The following is a 13,839-nucleotide window of genomic DNA, read 5'->3' as shown; positions in this document are numbered from 1 at the left end:
TCTCGGACCACTTAAACTTTTTAGGCGGTGGAGTGAAGGGAACATTGCGCAACATCGACCTATGCTTAAATTGAAGTATATATATATATATATATATATATATATATATATATATATATATATATATATATATATATATACCAAAAACAAAAGTGATGCTGGGTCCGAGAAAGATTATTCGTATACGAGAGAAGGCGCACGTACGAAGTTATTTTATTGACGTTTCGGCCGTGGGTCCGGCCTTCATCAAAATACAGTTTATGGCACGAGTGCTGTTTATATACATGTGCATATCAGTAAGATACAAATATAAAAACTGGCATGAAAGGCGATATGTGGGCATATATATATATATGCAAGTCACACAATATGAAGGGCACCTAATCTACGAGTAAAAAGATATTGCTTCCATGCGCGAGCCCGTTGTTTACAAATAAAAGATAAAACGCATAAAAGACAAAGCACATAACATGAAGAGTAGTCCGACCGGTAAAGCAAGAGAAAAAAAAAAGAAAAAACTATAAAATACTAATAAAAATGACAAAGACGTTACAAAACTGCTACGTAATCAACGGATACAGACAATGTAGTGCGACTTGCTTAGCAAGGTTGAAAAAAGATGGACAGGGTGATACAAGTTACGCAGATAGGCAACTAAGTTTTCCTACGTTTTCATTCAGACCACATGCGACGGTGTTGAACTTATAGATGAGGAATGATTCTCGGGCTTCTCTATCATAATTTGTGCGGAAACCAGTTTCTAGTAATGTGACCTGTAGGTTTTCAAAAGAGTGGCCAAGGAGGTGCACGTGCCTTGAAATGGGAAAGTGGGGCAAGGTGTTAGCATGAGATTTACGGTTGTAAAAACGCAGTATAAAAGGCCCTTCTGTTTGACCAATGTATTGTATTTCACATAGCGCACATTCTATCATGTATATCACGTTCTTAGAATTGCAGTCAAGATTGCCTTTGATTTTTAAGGAAAAGTTGGAACCAGTACTGGTGACCTTTTGGCATGTGCGCATGTAAGGGCATACTTTGCATCGCGGTTTTTGGCAAGGATGGCACCCGATCGTGTCAGGACTGTCTGCTTTCGACGATTATGACGATGAGAGTATGTCTCGAATAGTTTTAGCTTTGCGATACACTGCTTTAGGTGGTTCGGTGAAAATGTTTCTTAAGCGTTCACTTTGCATTAGAATATTGTGGTGCTTTCTCAGCACATTCGAAACACGCGGAACTGACGCAGAATGGGTAAGGACTAAGTTTGTCTGCGTTGAGGGAGTCAAGTTTTTAGCAGCGCGCAACAGTGTTCTACGATTATGCATGTCGGCACGTTTTTTTGCGTCGTCAATTAATTGCGGCGGATAATTTTGTTTGACTAGAGCATCCTTTAGTGTTCTGCAATTTTTCTGAAACTCTGATTGCTCTGAGCAGATTCTTTTAAAGCGTAAGGCCTGACTGTAAGGGATGCTAGTTTTGCAATGTTTCACGTGGCTACTGTCAAAGTGCAAATACTGTTGCCGGTCTGTAGGCTTCCTGTATAGAGCAGTGGATAGCTTATCATTTACAATCGAAATGCTTACATCAAGAAAACTAAGCGTCGATGTGGAATAGGTATGAGAAAATGATATTGATGGATGGGCATCATTAAAGTCAGATATGAAGGAAAGCAACTCCTGTTCACCATGCGGCCAAATAAGGAAAATGTCATCAATGTAACGTTTATAATAAAAAGGTTTCAGCGCGCGGGTTTGCAAAAATTCACTTTCAAGCTGGCCCATGAATATATTGGCGTAGTTGGGTCCAATACGCGTACCCATTGACGTGCCGCTAACTTGGACATAGTGTTGCCCTTCAAATTGAAAGTTATTTAGCTCTAAAATGAGCCTGAGCAATACTGCTAATGTGTTGCTGTCGATAAATCTACCCGGTTATGCTGCTTCATAGGACCTGGCGACTGCCGCTATTTCGTCAACATGCGGAATGTTGGTGTATAAAGGCGCTACGTATAGCGTGACCAAAAAGGAACCTTGAGGAACAATCACATCAATTATACCAGAAACAAAGTCGGTAGTGTTCCTTACGTAAGACGGAAGCGATGCTGGGATACTACTGATCAGAGAATCGACATAGCTGGACAATTTTTCTGTGACAGTACCTATACCTGAAATAATGGGACGGCCGGGGTTGTTTATCTTGTGTATTTTAGGCAAAGGGTAAAAACGAACAGGAACAGGAGTTAGGGGAATAAGAGAATGAATCGCATTGTCAGGCACCTTTTTGTTTTCCCGAAGCTCTAGCAAAGTGCTCTGGACAAGAGATTTAAATTGTTCAGTGGGGTCGTGATCCAGACGCTTGTAAAAACTCGTGTCTGCGAGCTGTCTTTGGGCCTCTGCTTCGTAATCAGACTTGTTCATTACGACAACAGCCCCACCTTTGTCCGCAGGCTTGACGACAATGTCATTGCGACAGGACAAGGCATTTAATGCTTTCATTTCACTGGCGGTTAGATTACGGCGAAACGGCGTTTGCTTTCGATACGACTGTAGTACGTCTCGTTGTACAGCTTTGGTATACATATCTAAGCATCTGTCTCGTTGTGAGGGAGGTACCCAACGTTTTCCAGAAGGTAATGCGCTGGTGGAATCATTTGTATTTTGCCGGTCATGAAAAAACTCGCGCAAGCGTAAGTTGCGGGCAAAATTATCCAAGTCTTTCAGTAATTGAAATTCACTGTGTCCGCCTGTGGCAGGACAGAAATTAAGACCGCGGCACAGAACACTGCGCTCCTCAGCAGTTATTACAATGTCCGAAATATTTACTATATTGTTCTGCTCCTTGACGATATGTTTGTCAATGGAAGGTGACAAAGAGCCCCGCCGCGGTGGTCTAGTGGCTAAGGCACTCCGCTGCTTACACGCAGGGCGCGGGTTTGAATCCCGGCTGCGGCGGCTGCATTTCCGATGGAGGCGGAAATGTTGTAGGCCCGTGTGCTCAGATTTGGGTGCACGTTAAAGAACCCCAGGTAGTCTAAATTTCCGGAGCCCTCAACTACGGCGTCTCTCATAATCATATAGTGGTTTTGGGACGTTAAACCCCACTTATCAATCAATCAAGGTGACAAAGAAGTATCGGGGTAAGCTTGTACCGGATTCGCTTGCAAAGGGACGTAATTGCATGCATTGTTCTGGCTAGGGCACCAAACACCGTCACGCGACATTTTCTTGACTTTCAATGCGTAAATTTCACGATGCTTTTTATATGCGAATGCCTCTAGTGCGGCGGATTCATTAGACGAAAGGCTTAAATTTGCTGACATTTGATTTTGTTGGTGCAAGATTTTTATGCTTGAAGAACGATAATGATCAAGGGTAACTCGAGTGAGTTGTAGCGAAGCATTTCTTAATATGTCGTCCCCTCTATCTATATTTTGTCGAGACATGTTAGATAGGGCTGGTTTCACAATGATACGTAGACCCTTAGGTGCAACAGACGCGGTTAAGTAGGTGTTCAAAGTATCTACATCTAGGTCGTTGCGAACACGTTTTTCTACAACTTTCCGTAACCTTAAAAATTGTTTTGAACAGAGGCAAGAAGTGTTTTTTACCGGGTGACAAAGTCTGTAGTCAATCAGCAGGTCCCTGTCGCACGGTTTGGGTATGGCTGCGAAGCTTGTAGCGGTGACCACTGGCTGAGGAATCTGGAGGGTCCTTTGCTGAATGCGAAGGTCCAATTGACGAACCTCTCGTAGCGGATTCTGTCGGGCAACTTGTGGAAGCAGCCATGTTGTGATAGTCCTGCGTCACTCGCTCGTGGGGCGATGGTGGCTTCTGAGGGGAAGCACAACTTCTTGTTTGGCCAGTCACCAGTGCTGTGTCAGACGACTCGCGCCCAACGGTAGGCCTCCTTGCGTGATGCTGAGGTGGATCGGTGGGCACACTGTCCAACCAGGAGTAGGACATTGCGCTGGATGGCTTGTAATAAATGTGCCGAATATGGCTCGCCATGAGCGAAACCCCTTCAAAATTAGGATGGAGCCATCAGCGGCCAGTACGCGGTGCGAAGGCAACCATTCGAAGCCGTGATCCAGGAAAGATACCAGTCGAGAGCGGCGACACAAATTCTTTAGCAGAGCGTTGAAATAACACGCTTCACGGTTGAAGCAACGCACGAAAGTTTCACTGAGGTGCCATCGTCGGCGGTTTCTGGTCCTTGGTAGGATGAGGGTGGTGTAGATCAAGGTGACTTCAGGTCGTTCCTTGGCAATATGGTTGATAACCTTACAGTAGCTGTCGAAAGCTTTCTGTGCTGAGGCTCGAAGTAGGTCGTTGGTACCTACGTGTAGGACGATTCTAGTGGTGTTCCGAGGCACGAAATCTAATAGAGCTGGCACGTCAGTGATTAAGGCACCGCACTGGGACACAAATGCTGGAGTATCAGCCAGCGCTGGATCGAAGTACTGATGAATGTGCTTCGTCTGAGAGTCTCCTACGACTGTCATAGATGGTACATTCTTTGGGTACCTCCAGTAAATGTGCTTCGACGTGGTCTGCTCCGGAGCCATTGTTTCAGTATACCAAAAACAAAAGTGATGCTGGGGTCCGGGAAAGATTATTCGTATACGAGAGAAGACGCACGTACGAAGTTATTTTATTGACGTTTCGGCCGTGGGTCCTGGCCTTTCATGCTGGCCTTTCATGCCAGTTTCCATATTTGTATCTTACTGATATGCACATGTATATAAACAGCACTCGTGCCATAAACCAGGTGGTTTGTCGTTGTCATGCTCTCGCAGTTGCTCAGCAGATAGAAGTTGAACTACCGGGCTTCGAGATAGTGCATCAGCTTCAATGTTGTCAATGCCCTTTTGGTGTTTGATGTTCACGTCGTACATGGAGAGTTTTAGGGACCATCGGAAAAGTCGGCCTCGGGGATTCTTGATGCTTTTAAGCCATTGCAACGCTGCGTGATCTGTGATCACAGTGAAAGGTTTCCCGTGTAGGTAGCAGTGCCATTTATCGATGGCGTCAATAATTGCCAAACATTCGAGTTCTGTGATGGCGTAATTAATTTCGTGTTTTAGTAACTTCCGTGAATGGTATGCGATTGGGTGCTCTCTACCTTCATCATCAGCCTGCTTCAAGACGGCGCCGATACCTCTGTTGGATGCATCGCAGTATCGCACACAAGGCTTAGTGGCATCGTAGATGTTAAGGATTGGCTCTTCTGTCACGCATTTCTTGAGCTGAGTGAAAGCCAGTTCACACTCCGCATCCCAGTTCCAGGTGGCGTCTTTGCTGAGAAGGCGCGTCAGTGGGTGAGCGATTTGACTGAAGTGGTCGGTGTATCGCCGGTAAACATTGACAGTGCCGAGAAAACGCTGCAACTCTTTAGGGCGTGATGGTGTCGGAAACCGTAGGATTGCGTCCACGTTGCTTTGCTTTGGAGTGACGGTGCCATGCGAAACCTTGTGTCCCAGGTACTCAATGGAGGTTCGAGCGAATTGACATTTCTTTAATTTCAGCTTGACGCCTTCACTTTTGAAAGCTTTCAAAACGCCCTCCAGATGCCTTAGATGGTCTGGAAACGTGTCAGAGTAGACAACAATGTCATCGAAGTAATTCGTGACGTTCTGCAAACGGTGTTTTGCCATTACGAATTTGACAGCCCGTTCGAAGGTGGCCGGAGCATTCCGAAGGTCAAAAGGCATGACGAGCCACTCGTAGTGACCGGTACGTGTGACAAACGCCGTTTTCGAAGTGTCATCAGGGTGAATCTTCACGTGCCAGTAACCTGACGTTATGTCTAATGTCCAGAAGTACGTAGATTTCCCCAGGGAATCGAGAACGTCATCGATGCGAGGGATGGGCTGATAATCAGGCACCGTCAATTCGTTCAGCTTGCGGTAGTCGATGCAGAAGCGCAAGCGTCCTTCCCCTTTTTTCTCTGCCAGAAGTGCTGGCGCAGCGTATGGGGAGGTAGATAGTCGTATGACACCTTGCTTGAGAAGCTCATTGATCTGTCTGTCCATTTCAACGCTGTCAGTTTCTGAGCATCAATAGGGAGCTCTACGAATGGGAACAATGTTGTTGAGATGAATGCGATGCATTTCGCCGTTGATGCACCCAATGTCTGTCTGTGACTTGGAAAAAATGTCATCGTACTTGTGAATAAGCTGGTTCAATGCCAACTGTTGAGTTTTATTTAGATGTATTACATCACCAAATTCAACACCTTGCAAAGACGCGCGCTTGTTAACCGTGGTTTGGTTCTATGTACGAGAATGGAGGATGTCTTTCCTTTGGCGTAGAGTCATAGTGTCAAGGTCCAGCGACAAGTTAAAGAGGCAAGCACTATTCAAGCCAAGAAGTAAGTTGCTCTTCATGCCTTGTAGAACATGAGCCTGAATTTTTCTTGTCACTTTTCCTAACTGTGCCTTTAGATTAACGCGACCCAAAGTTTTGGTAGATGATGAGACTTGTTGAACTGAGATGCATGAATTCCTCATTATTTGCAGGTGAAGTGCCTTCAGCACTGCTTCGTTGATACAGGTAATAGTAGCTCCGGTATCAAGTGTAGCGCTGACAGGGTACCCGTTAATGAGAGCATCAAACTGAATTACATGAACTCTGGGTCACCTTCTTCGTTTCCCTGGTTGGTGGAGAGGGCGGAAATGCTTGCGCGTCGTGGGCATTCATTATGCCAGTGCATCTGTCGGGGTAAGCCATCTATCGCGCAGTGTTTGCACTCACGCACGGGTGTTCGTACCGGGGAATTACGTGGACGCTGACTAGTTCTGTCACTTGTTACGTTAATCTGTGTATTCCGAGCTGATGGAAAGCGATGTAACTTCATTCTCTGCATGATTGACTCTACACGAAGTGCAGCTGTAAGCCATGCCTCTGGTGTAGACGAGGTAAGCCCAGCAAGCGCCATCTCCATATGCGCAGGAAGGCCGTCGATGAGCCCTGATATAAGGTGCGTGTCCTTCAGGTCGGCGAGGCGTCCGAGAGACATTTTTTCATTATAGTATTCCTTCAAGCTCTGGCCTGTTCGCAACCGGCAATGAATGAATTGGCGAAAAGGATTCGTGACGCCGCTCCTAAAGCGTCCTTTCATGCGTTCACATAAGCTCTCCCAAGACGCGTCTGTGTCGAAAACCTCGGTGAGAAACCATCGGAAAGCCTCACCTTCAAGGTAATCGGAGAAGTAGCACAGCTTGTCTCGCTCCGTCCGTGCTGCGGCCGCAGTCCTCACCTCAAAGAGTCGGAGCCACTTGTCAAAGGGGACGTCCGTAGATGCTCCCGAGTACTTCGGGATGTTGATGACTTTCTTGGATGTGGCTATGATGAAGGGCACGGTACATCCTGTCGACTAGTGTGACGCAGGAGGCGTGATGGCTGTACGATGAACCATTTATTTGTCTTCGTCTTCCTCCTTATCTACCATTGCACCACACCGTTCTCGTGTGGTTCGTCACGCACACACACACACACACACACACACACACACACACACACGCACACACACACACACACACACATATATATATATATATATTGATGTAACTTCTTCAATAACTTCTAACATACATCTGTTCGCAGCAGATGACTGAGTTATTTACCGTGAAATTATCAATGTTAATGATACTAAAACACTTCAAACTGCCCTAAATAATATATTTAATTGGTGCGATATCTGGTTAATGGAACTCAATATTAAGAAATGTAAGATAATGCACGTATCAAGAACTAACTCGAATCATAACACCTACCATCTAAACAACATTCTCTTAGATTCCGTCTTGTCTTATAAATATCTTGTCATGCACATCACAAATAACTTAAGTTGGACAACTCTTGCAGAGTATGTATTTAACAATGCTAATCGCATGCTCGGCTACTTACGACGTAACTTCTCCAAAGCACCGTCTTCCTTAAACCTAATACTATATAAGTCTCTCATACGCCCTAAACTCGAGCATGCATCTGCCATATGGGATCCAAGTCATGCTAATCTCATCACCTCTCTTGAACTAGTACGAAATAACTCTGCTAAGTTCATCCTCTCTACCTACAACCGCACTGCAAGTATTACTTCAATGAAAAATAATTTATCACTTGTTTCATTGGCTCACCGACAAAAAATCGCCCGTCTTTCACTGTTTCATAAAGTTTTCTATCACCCTACACTTCAGAAGGACCTGATAATCCAGCCTCTGTACATCTCAAACCGTGTTGATCATCGCAATAAGGTAGGAATCGCATCATGTCACACTAAGTCTTTTTTTCAGCCATTTATTCCCCGCACATCTCATGATTGGAACCACCTGCCCTAGAAAGTCGCAACCATCACTGACTTCAAACTTTTTCACGAAGCATTAGCTACCATTGTATAACCAAGAAAATCTGTTACCTATGCTTATTGCTTCTGTTTTTTATATTTCGTAAATAACTATTTTTGTACATTCTGCAGAAATGTTGATACTATCTAAATATTTTATTGTAATGCTTTATTTGTATTTTTATGTATTTACCCAGTCCCCTCTTTAATGCCTTTTTGGCCCTGAGGGTATTATAAATAAATAAAACAAATAAATAGGTATTGCAATAAACAAACAAACAGGCCTCCAACACCGCACTCAAAAGACAATGACTTTGCACTAGAGCTTGGCCAATTAATAGCATTTCTCATTACAAGCCAATTCGACATTCACATTCATTGAATTAAACCATGTATTGACAACACTTGCCCTAACGTAGACGCTACAATGTTGCAGTGGTGATTATACGTAACTTTGAATTCAAAATATCGCAGTCATACTTTGGTTGCCTCCATATAGTGCTTTCCTTCTACCCCCACCCCCCCTATTTTGTTTGTGACAGTTAAAAATAAAGGCATCTAACAAGAGGCATACGCTTAAACTTTCTCCTTTCATTTCTTTTCCAGTGGTGCGCCAAAAGTACGCGGCCGAAGTGTACGACGAATTCGTCATCTCCGGCAACACAGCAGTAATGAGGTGTCAAGTGCCGGGATACGTCACTGACTACGTCACCGTGACGTCGTGGATTGAAGAGCCCAGCGGCAACGTCATTAAACCGGGAATAAACTCAGGTAAATCAAAACTCCGCATGCCTAAACTTTGTGTGAGCTCGTGAGCTGGCGTGCGGTTCTTTCTACGTAGACTTTCAGGAGTATCAGAACAGTGCCAGGAAAGACATTAGAGAACGCAATCACATATACAGAAAAGACGCATGCTCACTCAGTAGTAACCCACACTAACATAATTTCATAAGTCGCGACTCCAAAACAAAAGTATGTTCTACATTCGTGCGAGTAAATGTTGCGGGTGCGCAGACATGGAGTGCTTATGCTATCTATAGAAGACATTAACTAACAGTAGTCAAAGCCATCCAACAGTAGTGAAAAACAGGGAACGCGAGTTCAACAGCGACCCAAAACTATTCAAAATTACACAGTTTAGCTCTGGTGTTGCGTATCCTTGCAGTGCCCTCGTGGAACTCCTGTAACGCCTGGTTAATGGAGCTTGCGTCCAAAAGTATATTTTTGAGTTGCGAAGCAGCTTAGGATCGAGCTCAATCTGGTCTGTGGCGTGACCATCTTTACAGCGCATGCGTGTCTCCTAACATCTCTCCTCCCGAACGGTGCGCCCTCCTACGCTTCGCAATGCCGAGGCAGAGTGTGTGCCCGCCTGGTAACTACGCTCGCTCACTCCTCTCCTCAAGGCATTTCTTTCTGCTGCGTTTATGCTCCCCACTCTCTTTCCTCGTAACGCCGACGCAGGCAGCCTCTGCTTGTGAGTTTCTTGATTGAAAAAAAAAGAAAACTGGCTGCTCGCACTCCACAACCGTTCACTGACCACCCCGTATATATAGAGACTGGGTCTAGACCTCCAACGTAGTGTCAGTGTGTGATTTATCCTGTGCGTTGTTGAACAATAAAAATTCGCAACGTCCGCATTAACAAAAAAAACGAACTGCGGGTCTCCATGTTTCGTCGGAGTCTTCTTTCTTACACTGCCCATTAGAAGCAATTGGCACGTTCCAGTAAGAAACACTGTTCCATCACTACGTGCTTTCAGCCTCCCTGCGTTTCTCTCCAGCGTAACGCCGCCGCTAGTGTAAGCGTTAGCGCCAACTGCTTCGCATCTACACATGGTTTCCTTCGGGAAGAGTTGGTGTAATTTTTTTTTCTTCTCCCTGTGTAAGCCAGAAAATCACGTACTGCAGGTGAATGTCAACACTGATTCTCAAACCACAGTTGACTATTCACCATGGTTCACAACAACGTAGTACTACAAGAACTTAAATTTACGAAGTTCGCCCCCCACTCTGAATCTTCATAATTCCACATTCAGCAAATCAAGGCTCGCAAGAAAGCACTCTTCCGGGGTATAATCAAATTACTAAAACGAAACCAGATAAGCGTTAAATATAAGGCATTACACGGCGCACCTGTTTATGAAGTGAGCCACACCCGGTGGCCGTCTGTTCGGTTTTCAAGCTGGCGAAGCACACACCTGGTGCTAGCAAGCAGGAAGTCGTCAGCACTTGGCTGCAGAACCCAATTAGAGACCTCTGAGCTGCATAATTCACGCCGGGAAAAGCCTTAATACCTCCCACATGGGCTCTAATGGTAGAATTTAGAGAGGCTGGAGATAATCACGATTCCGCATCGCTGAAGCAAGTGGAGGGTGCGGTAGCGACGATGAAGAATACACTGCCACCTCCTTAACTGGCCAGCTTCTTTGAGAACCGATAACATCGGCTGGCGTACAAACGCTCTCGATCCAGACGCGATGGTTGAGGACCCATTGGGGACTGTTCATCAGTATATTAAGACAGGAAGAAGTGGTGTTGGCACACGGGCTGGTGCTGGGGCATGGAGTCGCATCGAGGGAGCATTTCCATCTTTCTGAAGGAGCGCGCAGGGATGTGACACAGTCAAAAGGGGCGCAAAATAGGGTCTTATTGGGAGTTAACTCGACGTGGCGAGGTATAAAATAGAAATCAGAGAGGTAACAGAGCAAGGAGCGAAACAAAATGGCATTGAATGGGGAGTAAAGTGGGAGTGAACTTGGAGTTTACTGAAAGTAAAAGACAGGAATAAGCATGTGGAAGAAAGGGCAAAAGTACGTGATAGCAAGAGAAAGAGATTGAGTGGTGTGCTCACTAAAAGGGGAGAAGCGCACGTTTAGGGTGGTTGTATTGAAGCCAAAGACAGCTCATCATAGTGAGCTTCGTGGTGGGCTTTTTGCTGGAGGAGAACCCGTCGGGCCAAACGAGAGCGATCACTCGCAGATGCCTTTCTTGATGCTGTGACGCCACTAAATAGAGGAGGCGAGGAATGACTGCTTGATGACTCACTTCCTATACTATACCGTTGGTTGGACGGCAAGGAAAGCAAGAAAAGGGGTGCCGGCTATGAGTTTGAGAAAGCGTGATGATAGAAGAGAGAAGAAAGTTTCGAGCCCCTATACAAAAAAGTGAACGCCACCAGCGATACTGTTGACGACATGCCACCAGACAATGGGTGAAAAATAAAGTACCGAAATGTACTGGAGAACTCGCAACTTTTTTTCCCACGAAGGGACTAAGTGTTCTAGACACGCGCTATTGAGAGCTCTTCCATAACTTTCGAGTAGCACCATCATCACCCGTCTTTTGCAGCAGCCGTATACTACTTCACAGACATTCCTCAACCCACTGATTAGACACTCGGTTCCTTCAGTTACTTTGGTCAAAGCACATGCTTTAACGAAAGCGCTGACAAAAGATAAGTCTTCCCTCTGGACTTGAGTGTGTGTTCTTTTTGAATTCTTCCTAAAGCATAGTGGGCGTCACAAACTCTACTAACGGCGGATGTTTAAAAGCGCAGCATCCGAGAAAACGTCGCTTTCTTAATGACGGGATGACAAGCAAGTGGGAGAGAATACTAGACAACAGCCTGATTAAAAAAAAAGCGACGTCTTTGTGGAGACCGCGAAAACAGGCGACAAATCAAGTTAGCCGTCGGGGCTGAATTTTTTAAACGAAAAGTTTTCTGTGATTAGAACTTCGTTATGTAAAGGGTTGGAATGGGATGTCCAGGCTGTTATGACAGTCCCAAAATAGAACTTATATTGTTTCAGCGAGTTAAAGGGAACGTAGTCTAAAGAGTGCACCGCTTCTCAACACCAAGTTTTAGTTTCCTTCAGTGTCGCGTAAGCAATAACTATAGGACTAAAATAGATAGCAGTACGACCAATACACTGCAAGACCGAGTGAAAATGAGGATGCACGGGAACACGGAATAACGCTGTTGGCGGCCTTCTGACATAGTGCTCGTCTCTTAGGGCTACATTTTCTTTTTTTTTTGCACTAATTATCTTTCAGTTTAGAAAAGAAATGACGCTTAACATGGCAGAATGGCGTGGTGTGTTTCTCTCAAAAAGCTCTTTCGCTGACATTGCAAAAGTATTGTTCCTTGTGCACTGAGTAGCAAGTTAAAAAGAAAAACTTTGTTTGGTGTTCTGAGCTCAAAAATGTAATTGCGAGGCATCCGTAGCAAGTAGATGGTACACAAGTATGGCACGCACACTAAGATTGGCCGTCTAGTTAGTACGTGAGAAGTACAACGCGCATCGTTCCAGCAACGTAGACTTCCCCTTAACTTATTTAGAGCTGACAACGTCATCGTTCCTCATTACCCGGCCTATGTGGAAGCCTCTTCTATTCTGGCAAAGCTCAACTGAAAGAGTGCCGCCCTGCTGCAGAGTGCTCAAAGAGAGACGCGACTGCGGACGTTAGCTCGAGAACCGGAAACGTCTAGCCACAGCACGGGACGGGGCAGATGAAATTGGGAAGGCAGTGGCTCACTGGCCCAATGACAACCTCCCGGATTTTCTCGTGAGGCGTTCCTCCATTTCCGCAGCTAGCAATTTGTGCGTGTGAGCAAAAAGGCCCCTTGATGGCCGGCTTGCAGCTAGAACGCGTGGTTGGCGGGGCGAAGCGCCTTCGCGGGAAATGAGTCACTTATTCCAAATACAATGAAGCTCCTCGGCAGACAATGCGGACGTGATGCCTTCTTCTTTGCCAGCACTTATGTACTGTTGTAGTCTGATCGTATATTCTCTCGCACGTAACAAAGTCGACAAACCAACCTTCTACTTTCACAAGAACATACACGCGCAAATGAGGCTGAGTTTATTGCCGAAACATAGCGCATCCCACAATGCTATTTGTATACATTGCGCGAATTTGTCAGGCACTCTGTCACCTGTACATGACCATCATCGTTGGTTGTACTTCACAGGGAAAGTACAGGGTTTGAGAGTTTGGTTGAGAACACATTCGAGGCTCTAAAATAGGTAACCAAAGTAAGCGTTGACACAATTAATGATAATCTTACTAGTGTCATCAACAATTGTTATATGTAAGTTGGAGGTACATTTACTAGAGAGGACACTGGAAAAATATCTCAGGAAACAAAAAATTCGATTAGGAGATGGCAAATCATAAAAACCTCAAATGCAACTGACAATCTAGAGCTAGTAAAGCTTTCAAAGTTAATCAATAGGCGCAAAGTAGCCGACATGAGAAGGTTTAACATGAAGATAATTGACCTGGCTGTAAAAAGCGGCAAAAGCCTTAAAGCTGCTATGGTAAATTCGTGCATAGGCGAAAATTGTATATATGCGTTAACGGAAAAGGAAGGCATGCCCTAACCAATGTGGATACGATAGTTAAGATAGCGGAGGAGTTCTACAGAGAGCTGTGTACAGAATCCGAAATAATCATGATGATATCGCAAGAAGCAATGTTAGCCTAGAGAACT

At 45.0% G+C, this 13,839-nt stretch overlaps 1 protein-coding gene across 2 annotated transcripts in view; it reads left to right on the top strand.

Moving 5' to 3' along the window:
• LOC119170077 (cell adhesion molecule Dscam1-like) overlaps window positions 1–13,839 on the top strand; it is a 295,537-nt gene that overhangs the window by 132,391 nt on the left and 149,307 nt on the right. For both annotated transcript variants that reach the window (XM_037421113.2, XM_075880186.1), the window contains exon 3: window positions 8,953–9,117. In XM_037421113.2, coding sequence (XP_037277010.2) covers window positions 8,953–9,117 — 165 coding nt within the window. The remainder of the gene's footprint in view (window positions 1–8,952; window positions 9,118–13,839) is intronic.

The sequence above is a fragment of the Rhipicephalus microplus genome, chromosome 2 (genome assembly GCF_043290135.1).
Source record: "Rhipicephalus microplus isolate Deutch F79 chromosome 2, USDA_Rmic, whole genome shotgun sequence".
NCBI lineage: Eukaryota > Metazoa > Arthropoda > Arachnida > Ixodida > Ixodidae > Rhipicephalus > Rhipicephalus microplus.
This window is presented reverse-complemented; position numbering and strand designations above follow the sequence as displayed.